Source organism: Emydura macquarii, unplaced genomic scaffold, assembly GCF_026122565.2.
Source record: "Emydura macquarii macquarii isolate MOO-44397 ecotype Brisbane River unplaced genomic scaffold, CSIRO-AGI_Emac_v2 contig_1253, whole genome shotgun sequence".
Lineage (NCBI taxonomy): Eukaryota > Metazoa > Chordata > Testudines > Chelidae > Emydura > Emydura macquarii.
Window position 1 is genome coordinate 100,486,753 of NW_027131390.1, and position 24,962 is coordinate 100,511,714.

The 24,962-nt window shown below is 40.4% G+C and overlaps 1 protein-coding gene across 1 annotated transcript in view; it reads right to left on the reverse strand.

Moving 5' to 3' along the window:
* Window positions 1-24,962, reverse strand: part of KALRN (kalirin RhoGEF kinase) — a 608,200-nt gene that overhangs the window by 226,825 nt on the left and 356,413 nt on the right. The window contains exon 10 of the mRNA XM_067549620.1: window positions 22,607-22,729. Coding sequence (XP_067405721.1) covers window positions 22,607-22,729 — 123 coding nt within the window. The remainder of the gene's footprint in view (window positions 1-22,606; window positions 22,730-24,962) is intronic.

A 24,962-nucleotide genomic window follows, 5' to 3' on the forward strand; every position in this document is an offset into this window, starting at 1 on the left:
AACATTTGTTTTTGTTTTGAATCAGAACAAAACCTGAACATTTCAAAATTATCCATGAAGGACAATTCTGTAATGTTTTTCATTTCAGATCAATCAAAATGTATCATTCTGATTTCAATGTTTCTATTTTATAATATATAATGGAATAAACAATTTCAAAATGCAAGATGTAAATATCTGAAAATATTGAAATGGGATGTTTCAACATTGCCTGAACTCTTTGTTTTTTCCTCCAAAAAGAAATTTCAGCCAAATTAACACGTTTAGTTGGGCAGCTGGTAACAAGTGGAGTGCCCCAGGGGTCGGTCCTGGGGCTGGTTTTCTTCAGCATCTTCATTAATGATCAGGAGGGTGGAATGGATTGTACCCTCAGCAAATATGCAGATGATACTGAGTTGGGGGGAGTAGTAGATATGTTGGAAGATAGCGATAGGAGGACACAGAATGACCTAGACAAATTGGAGGATTGGGCCAAAAGAAATCTGATGAGGTTCAACAAGGACAAGTGCAGAGTCCTACACTTAGGATGGAAGATTCCCATGCACTGCTACAGATTGGGGACCGACTAGCTAAGCAGCAGTTCTGCAGAAAAGGACCTGGGGGTTATAGTGGACAAGAAGCTGGATATGAGTCAACAGTGTGCCCTTATTGCCATGAAGGCTAACGGTATATTGGGCTGCATTAGTAGGAGCATTGCCAGCAGATCGAGGGATGCCCCTCTATTCGGCATTGATGAGGCCTCATCTGGAGTATTGTATCCAGTTTTGTGAAGTCACTTTGTAATTCTTTGCAGTCAGCTTTGGATTTAAGATGATGTTGCATCTCCAAGAAATTACTCTCACCTCTTACCACTATCCCACTATTTCCGTTAAGCTCCCTTGTTAAAAATAGCTCCAGTGTTTTTCTGAGGTTAAATGCAGAAAAGAACATACATCTCACACTAAATCTTTGGTTGGAAACAGTATAATGATTCAGTATTTTACAATGAAAAAGAATGACCACAATGAAGTATTTCTGTGATAAATAAATTAGGAAATTAAGGCTGCATCTATCTTTATCAAAATCCCCCCTCCCCTAAGAAGGTCAAAGGATAAATGCAAGATGATGATATAATCTGTGATTTCATTTGGTTTGAGTTTGACATAATCAAATCAAGATCTGTATTCTTACTCATGTTTTATTGCTGTAATTCAAACCAGATCGAGAAAGCATTATAGTCACAGAAGTTAATGACAGATCTATCCTAGATCATGCAGTCAATCTCCCTGCCAGGGCAGGATCATTCCCTGTTGTACAGGATTAGAGTCTTCTTCAGACTCCTTTTAAATGTCCAAAGCAATAGGGCTTCCATCAGCTCCCTCAGGAGACTATTTACAGACAACATTTTTGGTCAGGATATTTTTCCTTATATGCAGTCTAAATCATCCTTTTCAAAATTCTGACTCATTAGTCCCAGTTTTATTTCCTTGTATTACCTTGCTTGATGTTTATACCCTTTAAATGTCTGGAGTGTGCGATGTCCTTTTCTCCCACTCACATAGGCCCCAATTTAGCATGATATTCAAGAACTTGCTTACCTTTACCTTTAAACGTGACATGCTTAAGTAACTTGATGAATCAAGCACCTAGTCAGGACATCTGAAACTTTTCTTGTAGATCAGTCCCATAACCCTCCCACAAATTTGTTGCTGTTCTCTGAACACCTTTCAATTTGTCAATATGTTTCAGGAAATGACATGCCCAGAACTGAGTGTAATATTCCAGATGCAGTCACATCAGAGATTTATAGAAAGGGAATATTGTCTCATAAATCCACGACAAGATTCCTTTGCCTACGCAGCCTACGTCTGCACTGGCCTTTTCTCCGATCACATCTAATTGCAAGTTCACATCTAATTTGCTGTTTCCTGTCATCACAACTTTCAGTCACAATCACCACTCCCCAGATTTCTCCCTATCATTGAGTACTATGTTTTGAATTATTTTTCTACAGCTATATTAGCTGTCTTATTCAAGTTGAATACCGTTCTATTATTTTCTGCCCACGTTTCTAATGTCTTAATGTCTCATGGTCAATATGTGTTTTCTCTTTCCTCATAGGTGTTTGAAACCCATCCCAAATTAGTAACATCTGTGAATTTCAGGAGCATGATGTTTACTCCATCTTCTAGATGATTAAGGCCCCAATTCTGCCACCAGTCTCACCTTGATTAGTGCCTGGCTCTTTGAGTAGATCTATGAATGCAATGGGGCTACTCGAGGAGTAAGGTGCTTCTCAACGTGAGCCAGGATGGTAAAATCAGTCTTTAGGAAGCTATAAAATAAGATGGACCAAATACTGATCCCTGCGGCACCTCCTAGAACTTGATATTTTGCCATATATCTTTACCCTCTGCTTAGGATCTTCCCACGGGAGTTCACACCCAAGACAATTTGAATTTATTTTATGATTTTTAAAAGTAAGATGCTTGAGTCATTATAACAAATGCTATATGAAAATCTAGATATGATATTTACCTAAACCCTTCATTCCAAAAAAGTAATTAAGACTAACTATTAACAGCTGGATATATGCTATTTAACAAGAAGCTTTGCACTATTAGATTAATTTTCCATGATTTGATTTTTCTCTTTCTATTTTGGACTAGTCATAGAAACAATACCGTAGTTGCCCCCTTAAGCTAAGTCCCCACTTTAGATAAGAAATGTCACACACAGAGCAGGCCAGGTTCTCGGCTGGTATAAACTGGCATAGCTCCATTGAAGTCAACTTTAAAAAAAATCTGACCAATTCTAATAATCTCATTACAAACAAATATATGTAAGCGCACAAGTCAGGAAATGCCAAAATTAAGTTAACTGTGGCACTTTTGCATACATATTTTGATACATTCTTGTGATTGCACTCAATCTGCCCAAGAATGAGCCGCCATACAGCTAGTATGAAGATACACAGAGAACAGTCGAGATTTCTCAGGTGCTACACCTTATCAGGATGAAATTCATCTCAGGGCTGAATACTACTACAAAGGTCTTGCACCACTAAAACCCTATTTTGGAGGTTTAAGTGGCACTTAGGCGGTGCTGGACATCAGCATAGTGCTATTTTCAGCGACTACTTGTTAGGTTAAATTAAATGTAATTTTTACCTAAACACTCAAATGTATTTATTTTCAGCAAGGGACCATTCCCCTGCTAAATTTAAACCTTCTAACTGCCAGATGGTTCAACTATAGAGATGCTTTTAAAAAAAGTTTGAAATAATTTTTTGTTTTAATTAGGGAAGTTTTTTTTTTTTTAATCTCTCATTGTACTAAAAAAAAAAAAAAAAAAAAAAATGGCACAGCTATGGCTGCTCAGAATTTTCACCTCCAAACTTTCTCCCTTTCCTCTAAAAATATGTTTTAGTGGATTTCATCTCATAGCCCATAGAATCACAACTTCACCTCACTGTGGAACTTCAGTGAGAGGGTGTCTATTTAATGGGTAGGCTCAGTGGATGCTATGGTAGATGGGAATGGGTACTAGAGTACCCGGGAGTTGTGGGGAAAAGACCAGTGGACACGATTAAGAATACACTCCCAAAAAGTTGTGGCATCCTAATGGGTGGGGAAAAGAACCATGTGATAAAATATTAAATGTTAATGAAAATATTCCAGCAGAAAGTTTGTTGTTTTAATATTTTACAGAATTGGGCACGCGTAGGAAGAAGAGAAGTTCTCTGAAGTCAATGATCATTTGCCAAGTTTACTCCCATCATTTCATCATTGATAATATACATAAAAGCTGCTTGTTCTCATCTTCCATTGAAAATAGCATTGTGAGATAAAAACCAAAGGGAAGTGAGTAATAACAATGGTAAATGACGAAACCACATCATAGCCCATCAGCTGTAATGCCACCATAAATTAGTACTGGAGTTGAACATGAAACTGAATTGTCTTTACGTAAGGCAGAAAGAGCCTATAATATTTGGTATTGTTTGTTGCTGTGGTGTAGTCAGTGTACTGTAAACCTGGAATATCATCCCTGGAGCTGACTGATAATTGGGTGATCAGTGGACTGAATAAATGGGACTTGCTCAAGTGACTGCTAGATAACTGAACAGCTAGAAAAGGTTCATCAGAGCTGAAGAAAGCCTTTTCTTTTGTGGGGAAGATGAGAATGTGATGACCCAAGCTGGCAGGAGGGAAGCATAGCAGTATGACAGCACCTCAAATGATAAATGCCACCAGCATACACAGCTAGTTCATAGCAAGGCTCAATTGCTTCTTTAGGGAGGCAAGAAAAAGCATGGCAGCTCAAGAGGGGAGCAGCAATCTGGGAGGGCAAGGTATTATTTTCTATCCCAAAGGCTCAGTTCACATATTTTCTGAGCCCTGCAGACATGAGCAGAATCATTACAGCTTTATCAAGTACTGCCAGACTCTTGAATTGGAATAACTTCAGGCATTTTTGTGTCTAATATTGCACTAAGCATTTGAAGATTTCAAAGACATAGTGACAACAATACTGAGAGGCTTTGGTTAGACAGCAGTGCTGGGAAAAGTGAGCACCAAATAAGACAGGCAGCTGTGCAGACATTAAAGAAATATAAAAAGAATGTGGATTTTGTAAAATGGCTAGTTTTGTCACCAATCTGTCCATTCTTCTAAGTCCTGTTTAATATGGGAAGGCAAGACAGACATTTCTATACGACCCCTCCCACCCATTTCTGTCTCTCACACACTCCTCTTTCCCCTCGCCTCAGTCTCAGCTACATCTAAACAATTGTACCATAAGGCCAGATTCTGCCACCATCACACTGAAGAGTACCTTGACTTCAGTGGGGCTACTCAGCAAATGAGGCACTACTCAACATGAGCAAAGGTGGCAAAATCTTGCCTTTACTGTCCCTAAAACTTTTAGCTGCACTTATGCATCCCCTATAGCCGCACGACAATGAACATTTCTGTAAGAATAAAAAGCAATATTGTGAATACACAACACCATGGTTATGTTTTCCATATATATGCTGAAAGGTGAGAAACAGATACTGACATCTGCACTAAAGACATCTCCAACAGACACATTTCTCTCTGAAGTGATCACTTTAAAGGAACGTCAAGATTTCCAGTGCATTTTATTTTACCTTAAGTTAAAAGGCCACCTCTACCAGGCAACTGATGTTTGAGGGCCCCTTGGGTGTTGGTTCAAAACTGGAGGCTAGTTCAGGCTACACTGTGGTAAATTAAGTCACAGGCCAGCCTGAAGGGCAGGGCCGAGCTGCACTGCTTCAAGAGGAATCCTGAGAGATTATGCCTCTGGCAAGCACAATGCATCCCAGGACTATTCCTCAATGCAGATTGTTTCCCCCAACATACTATGTTAGCTCCAATCCATAGAATGGAATGGAAGGTTTGGATGAGATGGGACCATGGCCCTATCCCCTTCATCCCCCCCAGTGCATTCCCTAAAGAACAGGGAGCACAGATTCTGCTATTGTGAGAGAACCTCGTGCAGCCCTACCAGGCGAAGGGAGGTTCCTTGCACGACAACTCTCCATAGCTGCACACAGCCTCTCATGATCTGGCGCTGAACGTAGTGAAAAAAAATACGAGTACACTGAGAGCACTTGCTAAAACAAGTCGAACAATTCCATCATGGATGGTAAGAAGGAGATGTGGGGGTCAGCTGGGTCCTTTATACTGGTGCACAGTGGCATGTGGCAACAGAATGCGTTCGAGCCACGCTGATGGTTATCATCACTGAAGGAAAATTTTCTGACAACTGTGCGCGGGGCATGTGCGCACACCACAAGTGGAGTACACATGCACAATCACTCAAAGAAGACTAAGATGTGTCAAGAAAAGACTGGCACAGCTCACTTAGCACCTGGAATAAAGAGAAAGCAGGAACTGAACTGTAACTCGCTGAGTGTGCTGTTTACGTAGGCTGGATCACAAGGTGCCAATACAACCCACAGTGAAGATCCACTTAATGTTTTTTTTCACCCCACAGTTTCAACTAAAGTTAAAAAAATCTTTTAAGTTTTCTCTCCCCATTCCAGTTCAGTGCCCTTAGGAGCAGGCCAGTGAGAAGAGTGCCTTTGGATTCAGAGGCTCCTACCTGTCAACATTAATTCAGCTTTCTGTCATAGTTTACACATTGGAATTTGTTTCAAATGAATAGGAACCATTCTCTGAATCTTACTAGATTTATAAACCAATTTTTTGCCACTGTTATTTCCATGACATGTGAATTGTCCTGATGGCTCACCCACCAAATAAATTTAATCTTAGGTGCCTTCTTAAAGGCAAAATAAGGTAAGGTATTCTTTTTTTTACCTGTAGTGTAACAAAATTAAAATCTTCCACAGAAGTGAGTAAGACATACAGCATATTCTCAATGGACAAACACAAAGGAATACAATTGTATCTTCACTCCTCCATAAATATAAACCATATTTCATATTCAATTCCCATTTTCAATTAAACATCTTGGAAATGTTTCTATCATTGATTAACATCCTGTATGCTGGTCAGACAGGATTTAGATGGAGTGTATTTTTAAAATAATCCATAGTGTGAAATTCAGTAGAGATTATACGTAATTGCAACCAAAGATTTAGAAATATAACATTTATTGATTTCTGACTTGTATTAGAAGACCACCATGATTTGAGCTAAATATACTTTAGCAATGATTTATGCTGGGAAATTTGGTACTGAACTGTATTCCCACCAGAAGCCCTGAAGTTATAAAATGTATTGATTTTTGGCATGTAACATGTATCCATTAACAATGCATCCATTTGAGGCACTGCCTCTCTGGTGAAGGTCTACCAAAATTTCTGCTATAAAGTCCGTGGGCCAAATCCTGAGATCCTTAGCCCACAGCGGCTGGGAGCTGCAAGGCCACAGCTGGGAATTTTGTGTCTGCGGGGCCCCCATCACCATGCAAGGCCAGCGGCTCAGAGACCCCCCGCCACTCACAGAGGCTCAGTGCTCCGGGGTCCCCCCACCACCCACAGCGCCATCTCCAGCTGACAGCTCCAGCCCCACCGCCCCAGAGCTGAAGCAGAAAATGTCACGTAGGTCTCTGGAAGTCACAGAATCCATGACTTCTGTGACCTCTGTGACATAATCTTATCCTTAACAATAGGGTAATAAGTAATAGCTAACATGGATTTGTCAAGAACAAATCATGCCTAACCAACTAAATTTCCTGTTTGACAGGGTTACCGGTCTAATGGATAGGGGGTAAGCAGTAGACATTCTATTTCTTGAGTTTAGAAAGGTTTTTGACACAGTTCCACATGACAGTCTCATAAGCAAACTAGGGACATGTTGTCTAGTTGAAATTACTATTAAGTGGGTGCATATCTGATTGAAAAACCATATTCAAAGGGTAGTTATCAATGGTTCTCTGTCAGTCTGGGAGTATTATCTAGTAGGGTCCTGCAGGGGTCTGTCCTGGGTCGTGTACTTTTGAACATTTTCATTCATGATAATGGAGTGGAGAGCATACTTATAAAATTCATTGATCACACCAAATTGGAAGGGGTTGCAAGCACTGTGGAGGAAGGAATAGAATTCAAAAGGACCTTGATGAATTGGTCTGAAATCAACAAGATGGAATTCAGTAAAGACAAGTGCAAAGTTCTAGATTAAGAAGGAAAAATGAAATGCACAAACAGAGAATGCGGAATAACTGGTTAGGCAATAATACTGCTGAAAAGGATCTGAACATGAGCCAACAGTGTGATGCAATTGCAAAAAAGGCTAATGGCATTCCGAGGTGTATTAAGAGGAATGTCATTTGTAAGACACAGGACCAAATTAAAACATTTCTAGTATAGGTCTGTGACTAAGGCTCCATCTCCTGGAGTGATGTGATGAGGGAAGAATCTTAGCTTTTGTTAAAAACATAAAAAGTTTGAAAATGTGACCCAATTGTAGCCAGTGCCAGGATGCCTGCCTGAATCTGCAAACAGCCTGAAACTAGAGCGGGTCATGTATTTTCTGTCAAAATGATTTTTCCATAGAAAGTGCAGTTTCCGCAAAATCAACATTTTCTGTGGATAAAATCAATTCAACCTGAACCAGTTTGACTTTAAAATGCACCTGCCTAAGGTGCGGAAGTGGTTCATGAGAGTGGTAGTTTGGGTGCTTCATTCCCCATTTGCTCTTATGGGCCAGGCTCCATGGCTGAATACATAAAATAATTATTGTCTCTGTCATATATATCTATTCTGATGGAGAAATAGACAGAGACAGACAGTACAGATAAACAGATAAATGGGCCTGATTCTCATTTACATTAGAACCTCTTTATGCCATTTTGGGAGTATAAAATGGGCTTAATTTAAATGAGAAAAAACTGTGCTTGCAATAACTACTTTTTAGAAATCCTTTTTTATACATATTGTACAAAAATAAAAACACAAAGCGCCTGAAACTCCACTGCCTTGTATAGTAATTCACACCTGTGAAATGCTACTCTTCTGATTTGACAGGCATTTACACCCTCTTTGCACTCATGTAAATTGCAACACGAAGTGTAAGATCGTGAAGGATCAGGCTCAAAGACTCTCTGATTTCCATGTGTTGAAATGGTGTAGTATGTGGAATACATATGTTACTGCCGTTGACAACTGGGCATCAGGCCTATGCAGAGGCAGTAACGAGAGCCTCATTGAATAATGCAGGTATTGCATATACAGCAGTAGGCAACTTTATGGTACTATAAAGCCACAAAATCCACTAAAACCCTTTGGAAAGCCAGGGGTTGTGACATAGGATGGTGTGTGGGGTTAGAATCAGGTCCTGCTTTTGTGGGATGGGAGGCGGGGGTCTGGAGAGAAAGCCTGCCTTGCACTCACCCTACAGTGGTTGCTCCTGTCCTGTGGGCTGGCCTTGGCTTCCTGTGCCAGCCTGTTGGCTCTTGCCACAACGTCATGTGACATGTCCATCTGTGCACAGGTGGGCACCTCCCCATGATGCCCCTCCAGCCCCAGTACTGCAGGATTGCCTGCCCTGAGCTGGGCTGTGGCGGGCCAAAAAAAAATTATCTGGTGGGCCAGAGGCAGCCTCCGGGCCATCAGTTGCCCATCTCTGGCATATACAGTACAGAACGTAAAGGGTGAACTACATGCCAAAGCATAGGAAACATGAAGGAGTGAAATATACACCAAAGCATAGGAGACATGAGCCAGCACAATACAGGGTACTGGGTGTGCGACTGGGGAAGTGCGGCTATGACTGATCAGTCTGCAGCTACACAGATTAAGTGGCTGGTGAAGTGGGTGCATGGGAATCACACCCCTGTTCCAGCCCACAAAGTAGTGTATTGATTGCAATAGCTGGCCATTGTGTAATGTTGTGGCAACAATTGCCATGTGTTGGAAGCTGCTGCCTTATAATAGCTGTGCAGTTATTTTGTACAGTGCTTAATCAGGGCTGTGTGCATTCTGTATAGATGTAAATGTCACATCAAAAATAATAAACTCTTTATACTGCGTCTCTATTCCATTTTATGGATCAAGATTCTGCCTTTGTACTGTATATATGCACAAAACTCCCAATGGCCTCAGTGTCTCATTTTGCCCCATGTGTGTATCACAGCAAAGACATTCAATTTACTTCTGTTAAAATGACCTAGTGACCCAATTACCAACCTCTGCAAAGCACATACTTTAGTGACTAGGCTGCATTATCAGCTCTTGGCTCACAGCTTTACAGAGCTCCCTGTATTGTGGTATCACTTTCTGTCCCATCGAATTGTGAACCTATGATAGCAGAAGTGGCACATGAATGCAGCCAATAGTTCCATATGCATTAAATAATTTTGCCCCAGCACAGAATAAGAGTTACTGCCAGAGATGTTCTGATACCCTTGCCAAACAAATGCCAGTAGGGCAGCTTGCCACAGTGTGAAATGAGTCACTGATTGTTATTCCTTATAGCACAGGGACAGCATGAGTTCACTTAATGCTGCCCTGCACTGTTTTGAACTAGTAGCGCTAAACTTACACACTGGGTCATTAGTTCTAAAGGGAGTCTCAATTCAGCCTACTTTGTGTGGGCACAAATTAATTATGCCTGGAAAAAAACCCCACACTTTATGTCATTCAGTACCTTCTTCCCCTTTATATTTTCTATGTAAATTGTAAGCTTTTTGGAGCATGGTACCTAGCACATTATAAGCACTACATAAATACAAATTAGGTGCTCAGTTACCTGGTTTGTGGACAGTTATATATCTAAATTATAGGATATGTAGTGACAAGGAAAAATTGGCAAAAAAAGGAGTCATCACTGAAAACCTAATCCTGTACGTCCAATACATCTTTCAATTCTAAATAGAAACTGTTCATTTCAATGACATGTATATGCTATTCATTGCACCCCTGAGGCTAACACATTGAAGATGAGGGTTGCAGTTTTAATTTCAGTCAGTTGTGAGGATGAATCAATCAATCAATCAATCACAAAGATCCTTTTAATATGTGTGTGTGTGGGAGAAATTATTTCTGACTAGTTTCTGTTCAGTGGGGTCTATATAATAAGTAGTGGGGGTTCATCCTCCCCTAGATGCTTGTGTGACTCGAGTCAGTGGGAGTTAAGCGCACACAATGAGGGGAAAAAGCACCCCTATGCTTTGAATGAAATGGACTAATAATGGGGAGTGAATGCCAATAAGCATTGTGTGACTGTTTTTGAGTGTGTGTGGGCTGCCATTATATTTGCTGAATACTAATATATGTAGCCATGTTAGAAAAACACCTGTGCAAATGTTCAGTGACAATTCAGAAATACCTCCTGGTGTTAGTGCTCTTGCTTTTTGCAAATTATGCAATTTTGTCTCCATAATTATCATCACCGCATTAAAAATGAAGCTTACATGACAGGTCAAATTTTGCTGTCTTTACTTATGCAAATCTTCCATCTCCTTCACTGGATAAGAGGGAGGGACTGAAAGGAGCTGAATTTGAGATGTTGCATGTGGTAATGCTCTTCAACAGCCACTAATCAAAGATGACTAAATTTTGCAAACAACACAGCAACATAAAACAGTGTGTTCTTGGGGCTTGCCTATGAAGGATCAGGCTCTCACAGAGAAAAGATGTAGTTAATATTAACTGCAGAATTACCTGAATTTTAATCAACAAGTGAATTAAAATTTAGATATTTTAGGATTATAATCTCTGTTATATTAGTATAATTCCAGAATACGTCCACTGAAGACATTGGAGTTGCTCCAGATCTTCATAGCTGTATCCAAGATCAGAATCTCACCCATGACAACCGATTTTAAAACTTTGTTGATCTATAAATAGAATTTATTATGAATATAGAAGTGAAGCACATGTAATAGACATGCAAAAGGTATGTATATTAGGTAATGCTAATGGCACTTTTCATGTAATGTACAATGACAAATGAACCAGAAAACTGCATGTCAGGAGAACCAGATCGTAGGTGATCAGGCCTAATGGTCAGAGCAGGAGTCAGGCCTACTGGTCAGAGTCTGCATGCCAGAACCCACAGTCAACGCAAAGTCAGAACAGGAGATCAGAGCCAACAGTCAGAACCAAAGTCAGAATCCAGATGCCAGAGCCAAGGGTCAAGATAGAGTCAAAGCCAGGAATCAGAGCTAAGGGTCAGAACCAGACTACCTGGAGTCAGGGAAGGCAGGAGCAGGGCTGGTTCCAAGGAAAGAGCAAGGCTGGGATGGGACTGGAAGAAGGCTGGGTGCAGGGCAGGGTCTAGGCTGGAGCAGTGGAGGAGCAAAGAAGGAGCAAGATTTGGAATGAGGTGAGCACAGGGAGGCAGAGAATCTGTAGGTATATGCATTGAGCAGCCAGTGAGCTACTGTTGCTGCTGGGTTTAAGAACCGGCCTGCTGACTTGTTAGGCTGCCAGGAGACTGAGCAGGTGCAACTCAAGGGCTTTACTCCTGACATTGCATCACTATAAGGACCTAGTGTGGAGGATTCTTGACTCTGTTACTGCCAGTCTGCAGTGGTGAAACTCCTTTGAAATCAGTGATGTAACACTAGTGTAAAACTGGTGCAAGACAAAAAAAGATATTATCTCACGCACCTTGAACTTACCTTATGAACTATTCCTGGTGACTATTTTAGAGGTTCTGACAGAAATACGATTAGATATCCAAAATGAAGGAATAAAATCATAGGGGTATTTGATTGTATTTGACATTAGAATGACAAAAGCAAAAGATGAAACCCCAAATCAAATTCAAGGTGGGTGAGATAATATCTTTTTTGGGACCAATTTCTGCTGATGAAAGAGACAAGCTGTTGAACCACACAGAGCTCTTCTTCAGATCTGGGTACCCTTCCCAAAAGAGCTTTGTGTTGCTTGAAAGTTTCTGTCTTTCAACAACAGAAGCTGGTCCAATAAAAGATATTACCTCACCCACTTGGTCTCTCTAATATCCTGGGAGCAATATGGCTACAACACTGCAAATCAAATTCAATCTGTCAGAGGTTTTTCATTTTTTTTTTCCTGTACTGAACATCTTTACAATCAACAGTCACAAGAAAGGAGATCAACCAAACAGTACTAATCCATCACCATAACAAATTAAACTCCGAATCCAGGGGACTAATCTTCCTGAATCAACAGCTACAGTTTGATAACCAGCTGCCTGCAAGGATGGCACAAGGAGAATTGATTACAGCCAGTGGCAATTTTTTTGGACACAGTCTTTTGCTGAAAGTGCAATTTCGTTGAAACAGAAATGTTTCAGGGGAATGTGCAGCTATTGAAAAAATTTTCAATAGGAAAAGTATAAACAAATGTTTTAGCCTTTCTTATTTCAATACTATCAGAATAATTTGTTTCGATAAGGTAAAAATATAGTTTCAACTTTATCATTTCAATTCATTTTGGTTAGATGATTATAGTCAAATATTAATTTAAATATTATATACATGTGATATTTTAAATTATAATGTTTCAACATTATCAAATTAAAATGTTTCAGTGGTTCCAAATCAACCTTTTTCCTTTTCCTTGTTTTTGCTGTGGGAAATTTTGGCTTTTCATTTTGATTCAGAATGAAAACAAATTTCAAAATGGCAGAATTTCCTGTACAACTAAAATTTATTTTTCTGACCAGCTCTAGAATTGACTAAGAACACGTATCTCTTGTATAGCTGTATTTCCTACCAGACTGTCATGGGAACACTGTTTTGAATTTATAGGCATATTAAAATATGTAGATTTTAAAGACAGAAACAGACCAACCAAGGTAAACCAGTTTGGCTGGCCCCTAGTGAGTGTTGAAAATGCACTGTATTGGTGAGCCCCATGATTTTATGGCAAGTAATGTGATTGGCCCCTGCTTCAGGTAGTCTCATGGAAAGATCCAGCTGTCATGAGATTATGGGGTAAACAGAAGCATATACAGAAAGAGGCCACCTGTACTGTAGGAGAAGGTGCATTAAATTGCAAATGGGGATAATGAGTTCTAGTCACAGCTCTTCCACTAATTGCTGTTAATACTTTTGTACACTTCATAATACTTATTATGAGCTAACATCTCAAACTGCTGCCCTGGTGGGGGATAACTGTCATTCACCCAATTCATGGGTATGATAATTCAGAGCTTGCACAAGGTCACAAGAGAGGAGAATAAAGTCCAGTACCCTAATATAACTGAGTCAAAATTCATCCACTTTGCCATGCAGCCTTTGAGAAGGAGCTGGGCAAATTAGGTGTCATGGTAATACATTCTAAGGCCTAGTCCACACTCGAAAAATCCATCCCCCTAAGTGACATAGTTAAACTGACCTAAGTCCCCATATAGACAGAGCTAGGCCAATGGAAGAATTCTTCTGTAGACCGAGCCACTGCCTCGCAGGAAGATGGATTAACTACGTTGATGGGAGAACCCTTTGCATCGGCCTAGGTAATGTCTACACTGAAGCACTGCAGGGTTCCAGCTGTGTGACTGTAACATTGGAAGTTTAGAAAAGCCCTAGCATAGTGGGGTTCTGTGTCACCTATTAGTAGCTAGATCTTATACGCTCTGCTACTGCTTCCATGCTAAAAGAGCTGGTTCTTTAGATAAAGTAGTAGCGGCTCATTCGTTTACATCCAGAAGTTCCAGGTTCAGACCCCACAGACAATCCAAATCTGGGCATTGTTTCATTTGGTTATGCTTTCTGTAACTGATAGACCACAAGTTGTTCCCATGCCAGAAGAAAAACCAAGAATAACCCTCAGGAAATGTGTGTGTTTTCTCTTCTTGTAAGGATTGTTCCAGATAAAAAGTAACCAGCATGCTTTCTCCCCTCACCACTTATTTATACATCTGAAGTGGAAGAGGTCTGTGCTGTGGATATGAAGGTTGTGGGTTGAGACCACGACAATTTTTCATGTGGGGGTAAGAAATAAATAAATATATAGACAGATATGCAACTTTGTATAAGAATCCTGGAATAATTTCATGATATTTTGGGGACAAGCTCATGATTTTTGAACTTCTGGGACTGGCAGTACTGAAAGTTAGGTAGTTTTCTTCTAACTCTAAACATAATTCTTACCTGTGATTGCTTAAATTCTCAATTTTCCCTGCTCAGGCCCAATCTTTCACCCCACATTGTGCTGTAATAGCTCAACTAAAAAGAGAAGAATTCCAGCATGCCTGGTAAATTATTCCTATCAACTCCAGACATGCAGGTAGGTGAACAAACAAACCACAAAGCTTTCAAAAATTACCCTGGGACAACACTCACTAAGCACTCATTATCAACATGAGTTCTTAAATTATGCCTGTTTTAAATCAGTACTGGACTTCATGCCAAACTTAACAGTGCTGAAATCCAGCAGAGTTGGAATCTGTAAGACAAAACACTGTATTTTGATCTCCAAGGCCAAACAAGTAGCTGTTTGCAATTCAGCTTTGGCTTGACTATCCCATAACCTCATTGAGTTTTGGTTGAACTAGTTCAAGAACATTTCAGTACTAAAAGTTAATAGGAGTACACTTTTATCTGCAGGTGTTCTAGTACTCACCATATTGGGGAGTTCATATGACAAACAGAATTTAGTCACATTTTAAAATACATCAACACTTATAAACCTTTTTAATCCCAAAGTGCTTTGGAAACTATATACATACAGAACCTCCAGAATGTAGTCCACTCCGAACTAGGATGACAGACAGATGGACAACCAATGTACTGCACACTACTATGGAGGAAGGGGAAATTTTAGCCAGGAAGTCCAGAGCAAACTGCTATTCACATGAAGAATACCACATGATCTTTGATTCAAAATAGAACAGACATGCCCTTGGTTTCCAAGGTCTCATCTGAACACCCCCACACAGTAAACTATGGAATTTATTTTATCTGTCTGAGTAGAATGAAAGGCAGAGTTGAATCTGTGGGAATTTGAATTTGTGGGTTCAAGAAAGCCTAGACATTTCAAAGCTGATGTTTAGACCTCAAACCATCCCTTCCCAAAGGATCTCATGGAAGTGAACAAACCATTAGATACTAGGGAGGGAGCAGGAGAGGAGAAACTCAGTAACTTTTCACAGTCCATTTATTATCACTTTCTGTGAAGCTCAGCATCTTTCCTGGTGTGGTGCCCAGGATGTGCTCCTCCATAATAGTTACAATTAGAAGAGCGTCCAGTAGTTCACCAGTGGGCATAGGCTTTAAGGAATCCTATGGTGTTCAAAGTTTAAATAATACAGGCCATCTGTGTATCTAGATGGACGATGTTTTAGTCCTGAATAAGAACACCATGACTTGATGCATTTTGATTCAGGTGCAAGTTCTGCACACTGTAGGGGCCACACATCTTTGGTCTACCCCTAGCTTACATAGTAGGTTGGATGAGGATGAAATAATGATTTTGCAGGTTCTGAAGCAACGGCATACAGAATACGTGCACTTGTTACACGCTATACGTTAGGTATTTTACATTGCAATCTTAGAGCATCTAAACCTAAAAGTCAGTAATAGTCGAAAAACTGATGTGGGTCCATGGGGCAATGAAGCAGCTCAACAAAGCTAAAACAATTTCTAAACAAAAGGACAAGTGGTGAGCACTGTATTATATTTAGGCACTGAATACCCAAATGTGCATTTACAAGCAACCAGACATTACAGAATCATAGTGTTTAAGCCCAGATGGGACCACCAGATCATCTAGTCTGACCTTCTATGTATCACAGACCAATAACACCACTCAGCCATCCACTCACTTAATTCAACATCTGGAATTGGACCAAAGTATTACAGCCCTCAGGAGACAAAATTATTGTGTGCCACTGGTAGAGAACAGAAGGGACTGAGGTGTACCAACACTCAAGGCCTCTGCAATGGCAGGAGACTGATTAATAATCTTAGGAAGTGACCAGCACCACTTACTGCAGAGGAGGATAAAAAACCTCCAAGGCTGACTGCTTTCCCAGGTGTCCGTGGGCATCAAAGTATTTTGAGGATGTGAGGGGGCCTATAGGGGATATTGTAGCTAGCCAGGATCCACCTGACATTTCAGTTCAAGACAACATTCTATTAACTTGGAATGCAAAACCATTGGCTCAGCCCTTTACAGACCTAAAGGTCTTTTCAAAATGTACAGGGAGTGCCATCTACAGGCCAAAACACATACTGATATGAATTCTCTCATTCCAGCAAAGTGATGAGTATATCTAAATGATATGGGATCAGATTGCTCTCACATGGAAAAGAGCTAGAAAACTCAGAAAAGTTTCTCCTGAAAAGTTTGCTTCAGATCATTCTCAGAACTGGTTCACAAAACCTGTATGTCTCCCGAGACTGGAGATTTTGGGGGATCCTAAATAGAGGTCCTTTGCCTCCATGTTTTCCCCCATCCCTCTCTCCTAATTAACAATTAGCATGAATCCAGGCAAGCTGTTTGAACAGGGCTTCTCCTGCCAGGAGCTGCCCAAAGTACCCTTTGTGAAAGAGGATTCCACAGCGTGCAGAAAGCTCTGCACAGAAGTTAATAAACCTGAGGCTGTTATTAACTTCTAAGCAGATTTCTTGGAGTGTTGGTAGGTGGGACAGTGTTGCACTCCTCATGTGTGGAGTGTATGGGGCTTTCTAGAGGGGACAGTTCAAGAAAGACAATGCTACAGTAGACAATGCTTCCACATAGACATGAGGAGATCTAGGGGCATGATCCAGTCCATAGTATTTTCTGATTCAGTTCTGAAAGAAAAATATTCAGTGTTATTCTTCTATATTAAAGGGCTTGTTGGGGAAAGATAGGCTAGTATTTTTTGAAATTGAAGCTTATTTGTATTTACACGAGTAACAGTTGGGGAATTGGCTGAACAGTGGTTATCATATGCATTCATAAAAGAGACTCTAGGCCCAAACAGAGGGTACTTATTTGTCATTCCAGTAAGTACTGCATCTACAAAGTGGTATTTCCTTGGATGATACCTTGATATCAACTAATCATTAGTGTCTGATCCTCTCATATTATTGCTGGCTGGTGCTGTAAGGGCAGCTTTTCCAGGAGTGACAAGACATAGGTCAGTGTTAGCTGGCTGAGAAATAGCCAAAGTACTACAGATTCGCATGAGATACAAAAAAGGCCTGTAAAAATACACAAGAGAAAACGGGGTTCTGAATGGTTCAGAGAGGCCACTCAGAGCATCAGCTATTTTGTCCAACTTCAGACATTTTATAGGCCACCCTTACATGTTATGCAGAATAATTATAATAAGGAAAACCTCCAAATATTTTCACACAATGCACAGTCAACCTGTGGAATATGGGATGTTGTGAAGGCCAAACTATAGCAGTTCAAAAAAGAATTAGATAGTTCATGGAGGATAGGTCCATCAAAGGTTATTAACAAAGATGGTCAAAAACAGGGACGGGTGTCCCTAAACCTCCAACTGCCAGAAGTTGGGACTGGACAACAGGGGATGGATCCCTTGAAATTGCTCTGTTCTGTTCATTCTCTCTGAAGCACCTGGCATTGGCCACTGTCAGAAGGCAGGATGCAGAGCTAGATGGACCATTGGTCTGACCCAGTATGGTCATTCTTATGTTTTTGATAAACATTGGCCAAACAGTACCCACATGAGAAGGGTCCATAAATTAGCTCTGCAAAACCCATAATGCATTATTCTTTAAATCATTGGCATTTTCCAAGTATACCAGTGTACAGCAGAATCCGTTATAAAGATCCATTTGGGTAACCCCTATTTGGATCATTACATCCAGATTGATGAATCTGTGACCTTCTTAATCAGGTGTATACATATAAGAAGAATCTCCACAATGCCAGGACTTATTCCATGTACTATTGTAGTGCCCTGGCAGGTCAGTCAGGTTACAAGGTCTCTCTAAAAGTATGCCTATGCTGCACAGTTTAACCACGGCTCTTACCCAGATTTTAACCTTAACCCCCCTTACTGTCCACATAGAAAAATCTTTTACTCAGGTTTGGAGATGCTTTAAGACCTGGCTAGCTTACCTAGCTGGGGGTTAGAACCCAGGCTGCTCTTTAACTCACTGGAACCCACCCACTTTGCATTGAGGATGCAGGCTTAATCACTCATGTGCTGATAATTCTCCAATGCCCTTTCACAATCTCTCCACCACCAAGGGCAGACAAGTTCTCCCATAACTGACAACTGACTGAGAAAGAATTGTAGGGCGTCAAAGAACAATGGGATATGCCTCCAGATACACACAAGTGAGTGCAGAATCAGTGAGGACACAGTAATGCAGGTAGGATTTAGCAGTGGGGATGCTCAAATCTGGGGTAAACTAACCAGGGTGATCAAACCCAGGTGCCAGTCAACCCGGTAAACTGTGCAGTGTAGAGATAGCCTAAATTGCAATCCCAGAAACACTAATATTCTTTATATGCAGTTTAGCAGCATTCATAAGCGGGAACTAATTACGTACAATTGAAAACATCTAGGAAACTCGTAGATAAACTCCAGTCTGATTCTTATAACTGCTAGTATCAGTGTGAGCCAGAGACAAACACATGAGCACCAACAGAAAAGAGATTTTGGAGAACAAATTTTTATCCATGAGGCAGAATGGATGTCTGGGGATCATTAAAACCGAATATCACTGCATGGGTCTTCAGTCTTTTAGGATATGTGCACACTGCACGTTTTTACCCTGAGTTACTCTATTGCCAATTAACTCAATCTTTGTAAAGGGCTAGTGTGGATATTCCTAAATCCTTCATCCCAGCATACAAACATTTGTGCTCAGCTTGGAACAAAGCATAGGGAGGAGATCATCCACGCTAGCCTTTACAAAGATATTAACTACCTGGAGTTAACTGGTAATTAATTCACTTGAGATAAAAAAATAAACAAGACCCTCTAATGAAGACAAACTCTAAAGGGTTAAGCCCAAAATCAAGAAGGGAAGGGTTAGGGGAAATAAGAGAATAAATCATGAATTCAGTGAAAAGAAGGAAGATTTATTTCCAACCCACAAAATCTACCTCATGAGACATTGCTTCAGAAGAATCCCAGGTGTGATAAATTTATGGCCTTTCCTCTTTACTCCTGCTATTACTCTTTCCAAAGCACAGAGTATTATATTTTCAAGTCTTTGACCTTGGATAAAGCGTGGGATTCCTTTCATTTCCCCACTCAACATATAACCCCACACCTCATTTGCCAACACTGCATTCCAATGTCATAGTTCAGACAGACCTAATAAATTAGTAACATTATTCTCATGTACATCTACCAGAGGAAGGGCCCAGATCCTATTCCCATTGAAGTTAATGGGAATTTTGCCAGGCCAACCATTTCTAAGTGAGGGGCGACATGGCTTAGTATCTAAAGCACAAGACTGAAAGTCATTAGTGTTCAGAGTTTGCCAGGCTGAGCAACCAGTTACCACTTAGCTGAGCTACCAGTTGAGTAAAATTTTGATCAGGACCCCTAAGACAATGTCATTTTAGGCTGCAAATGCAAAGGCTTCATCTCATAAGAAAAGGAGGTACCATTGTAGCCCTTCACTGTACAGTTCTGGTGTGACCATTTCTGGAAAACTGCATTCATAGCTGAGCATCTGATTACTGGGAAGATATTGACAAACTTGAGAGAGTTCAGAGAAAGACAGTAATAAAAGATTACGGGGCTGAAGGGACTGACTAATAAGAAAAGCCTAGTGAAGTTAAATATGTATAACATGGCTAAGAGACAATTAAGAGGAGACATGATAATAGTCTACCAATATTTGAAGTCTGTAAATGCCAAGGAAGGAGATGAATTAATTATGACAGTAAAGGGGGCATAAACAAGAGTAATGGGAGGAAATCAAGAAAGGGAAATCATAAATTGAATGTCAAGAAAAACTTCCAGACAGTGACCTCCATCAGGCTATGAAATAGTCTCCATAAGGATATGAGTAAACCCTATTGATTGGGACATCTAAAACTGAACCAGGAAAACACCCGAAAAAGGTACTGTAGGGAACAAACACACATTGGTCAGAGGATGGACTGGATGACCTAATAGGTCTTTCCCATCTCATACTTCTATGATAGATCAGGGACTATCTGAGGGGCAATAAACCTTGTGCCCATCATGTAAGCAAAGCATCTGATCTGCATAAAACATAATTTATTGATCACTTTTCCATTTACAATGCCCTGAGACTGGAGTACCTGACTCAAAGGCCATCAGCAACCAAGGCTGAGATAAGCTTTATTTACAAAATAAATACTGCATTATTCTATTTATAAGGCACTTACGGCAAAATGTGATTAGCAATAAAATGTTTGCATTCTGGCATATCATTTTAGGAGTTTTTAATAAAGGGAAGCCATGAAGCAGCATCCCAATAGATCTTGTAGTTTATCTAAGAAAAGGCTAAGAGTAGATTGGATCATAATCTAAAAGTACCTATATGGTGGAGAGATTTCTGATAGATGTCTCTTTAGCCTAGTAGAAAAAAGGCACACCAAGATCCAGTGGTTGGAGGTAAGGCTACACAAATTCAGACTAGGCATAGGGTAAACATTTTTTAACAGTGATGCTAATTAACCATTGAAAGAACATACCTAGAAATATGGTAAATTCTCCATCACTTGAAGTCTTTGAATTAAGACTTGATGACTTTCCAAAATATATACTATTTTCAAACAGAAGTTATAGGCTTGATGCAGAAATTACTGGATTAGGTTCTGTGGCCTGTGTTATGCACAAGGTCAGACTAGGATGAGCATAATGGTCCATTCTGGCTTTAAAATCTATTAATCTACTCACAATAAGTGGGAGAATATTTCTCATCATTGCAACTGTAATCCATCCCTACTTGGTGTGGTGCTCTGTCCCCCTCTAGTGGCACCTAGATCATCTGGTGATTGATGAGTCTTTCAGCTCATGCAATAGAGCAGCGGTTCCCAAACCTTTTCCCTGCATGAGTCCATTTTCATATGTGTTGTTTCCCACTCCCCCAGGCAGCATGGAAGTTGCAGTTTAGAAATGGTGTCCTCCCTGCAATGTGACCTCACATGCACTGTACATGCCAGGTCACACTGGAAGGAGGATGCAATTTTGCTTTACAAAATGGCGTACTCTGGACTGCATAATCTCTCACACATACAGTGCATGCAAGGTCATGCTGCATGAAGGGTGCCGTTTTGTAGAGCAAAATACCATCCTCCGTGCGACATGACCTCATGCGTATGGTGCATGTTTGATCACGCTGTGTGGAGGAGGCCATTTTGTAAAATGGTGTCCTCTGCATGCTCAGGATTGCTCACGACCCACATTTTGGGAATTGCTGCAATAGAGGCTCATACACTAAAACTTCAAAGGTCCCAGGTTCAATTCCACCCGCTGCTGACTGGGGTCTGTTGGCATTACAAGTGGGGGCACGTCTGGGATATCAGCTGGAAAGTCTCAGAAGCTTGGGATGCTTTTCCTCAGCTAGGGGAAGTATGTAACACATGCCTGCTTAGTGTGGTGCTCTGTCCCCATCTAGTGGCATCTAGAGATTGAGGAGTCTGCTAGCGCCATGGGGCTTTTAGCTCATGTACTAGAGACTCATACACTAAACTTCAGAGGTTCCAGCTTCAACACCCCACACCAATGACCGTGGTCTGTCAGCATTACACAGCCACATCAACTTCTCCTCAGTTCCTTCATTGGCTGCCCCTCCAATTCTACATCACATGCAAGCTCTTCATCATTAACTTCAAGGCCTGTATTGCTCTTTCTCTACCTATAGTTCTCTTCTGCTCATGCCTATTGTTCCCCACAATCTGTTCTCCTTATTTCACCCTTCTTTTCTCACTCAGAATTGTACCATTTTGCATGCTCCCTTTATGCTGCCTCCCATTTCACGTGTGTCAGGAGCCCTCCTCCATCAACTCCACTTCTGTGAAGAAATCGTTCAATTTTGCTCTCACAACTATCTTTCATTTTGAACTGTTAATCTGCGGGTGGCTGATTTTAAATTTCGCAGGATAGGATCCTTGTCCATTTCATTTGAGAAGAGTTACAGAGCTCTATAAATAATAAAATTTGTTCTTAGGAGTCTATGAAAGGAAAACAAAATATGCATGAAGGCACAAACTGTGCGTATAACTTCCAAGTTTTCAGCCTCTTACCTGTGCTACTTCTTCAAAATCATCATGTCTTTTCTGCAGGGCACGTGCCCTGTGCAGAGACTTTCCCACTCCAGTGTGTTTACTAAGAAAGGCTTCCCCATGGTTTTCGATCCAGTCCAATACCTGGGCAGAAAAGAACATCCAATTATTTACTATGTCTCTTCATCACGTGGAATTTCTCAGTAAATGGCTAAAATAGCTGAAAAAATCATTTGTGTGTATTTGCGGTAGCAAAACACACTGGTATATGGCAAAGTCTAATCCAATCAGATAAAGTGTTTTTAGATGTTACTGACAAATTCCCATTATTGGAATGCCATTACCTGTTTATCCTGTTTACACATAGCATGATCATTTGGGAGAGCATAAGTGTTTGCTTTTGAATAATTGAATTTGATACTCTCTGAATTGTAGGCGGTGGGGAGTAGGGAGTCTTTCACATCTGGTATCTTCGACTTGTTATAGTATACACTCCCTGTGTAAACTGAAACCTAGTGATAGTTGTGCAATGATTGACTTCACACAGGCAGCAGACTCAACATGCAAAATCTAAAAGAAGTCCAAACACATAAGGAAGGGATAAATTTAAACTGATCAAGAAGAGGGGAGAGAAGGCTATCAGGACATCTAAAAAGGAAGGTTAAGGGTCCTTAGCTAAAAACTGTAAAACACTGATGGGTATAAACTTTTCAAGTAACTTCAGATTCCAAGTTACCCACTGTAACTGAATCCTACTGAAAGCAAAGTCACAAATCTGATAGTCTGAAGGTTTGGGGGATTTTCTTTCCAAAACAGTTCAGCTGTATCACTGTTGTCAGTCTGGACCCACTTCTCATCATAATGCTAGTTTTATTTCTCAACCTGCTATTCACTAAGCCACCATCATTTATAGTAAACCCAAGATTTCAGATGTCTCATGTAGACATCCCATGCATAGGGTCAGTTCATGCTAATCTGGGACCCCGCAAAACTGGCCCATGCTGATTGTAGCATATATCTGCAAAATCTAAGATATACTGTGTGATCTTCTCTCTCCAGCTGCCCTCAAACTCCTATGCCATGCAAGCAGTGGGAGGTAGGGGTTGTTCAGATTCACTTGGGGTAAGAAATGCAGAGAGTAAATAAGAAATGTCTCCAGCACTGGTGATTCTGTGTTACGGGGGGGGGGGGGGGGGGGGGGGGGGAGGGGAAGGAGATTTAGGACCTCATCCTGCAAGGTGATCAGTACTTTCTGCAGGAGGGGAGTTCCTTCAACTCCCATTGAAGTCAATAGAGGACTGGATAGTACCTGGATATTTCCTGATAAACAAGAAATGTTGGAGCTTGCATTATGACAAAGGGTGAGACCATGCTGATTCCCCTAAATGCCATTTTATAATGAGATCTTCTATAGATGCAGTTTTATATACATTCTCATCTTTCCTCTCTTCTTCCACTGGTGGCAAGAACACTGTAATAATAATAATACTTGGCATTTATATAGTAGTTTTCATCTACAGATTTTAAAGCCTTCACAAACGAGGGTACTGAAGCACCCTACTTCCTGCTGAGACAATGCATAGTTGTCACAAATACCATTTTGTGGATTAACTAGTAGGACATAGCATGTTGGCAGCAAAAATCCCATCTCTGCTTTCTCTCTTATGATCTACTCTGTTCCCATTTGCCTATGTTATAGAACCCAACACATTCCTTTAATGATATGACAGCAACATAACACCTGGCCTGCTAAGAGCTTTTCTGTTATATGTCTTGTTTGTGTATAAATTATAATAATAGTAATTATTAGAGGGTTGCCTGCTAGCACTGCTGTCATTATGACTCTATTAATACTTCCATTAACATCTCATCCCTCTTGTCATGGATTTTCAACTTGTTATTAAAACTGGATTCAGGCTAAAACATGACTTAGAAGATCTCAACCCATGAGGTCACAGTCTCTTTTTTTTATAGAAAATTGTAAGCTGTAAAAATGTAGTTTTCAATAAACCTACTAATGGCTTTCTTTTAAATGATATTTTGCAGGATGTTAGTGCATGAAATAAACTAGGTTCTTTTCATTTCTTAACACTTGACAACCACTTACCATACCTATACAGGGAAATCCTTTTGGCAACTTTTTCATATTTACAGCATTAAAAATATTTTTAATAACTATACATATATGAAGTATTTTTCATCTGAAGCAGTTTACAGACTGTATTCAGAGGGGCTGCTTTAATCCATATTGAAATGTTTCCATTTCTGGTATGGAACAACTTTTTTTAGGCAACTTACATCAACTTAGCACAACAATTTAGGAGAGGAAATGAGAAATCCCATACCTACTTGAAATCGTAGGGGAATACAAGTAGGC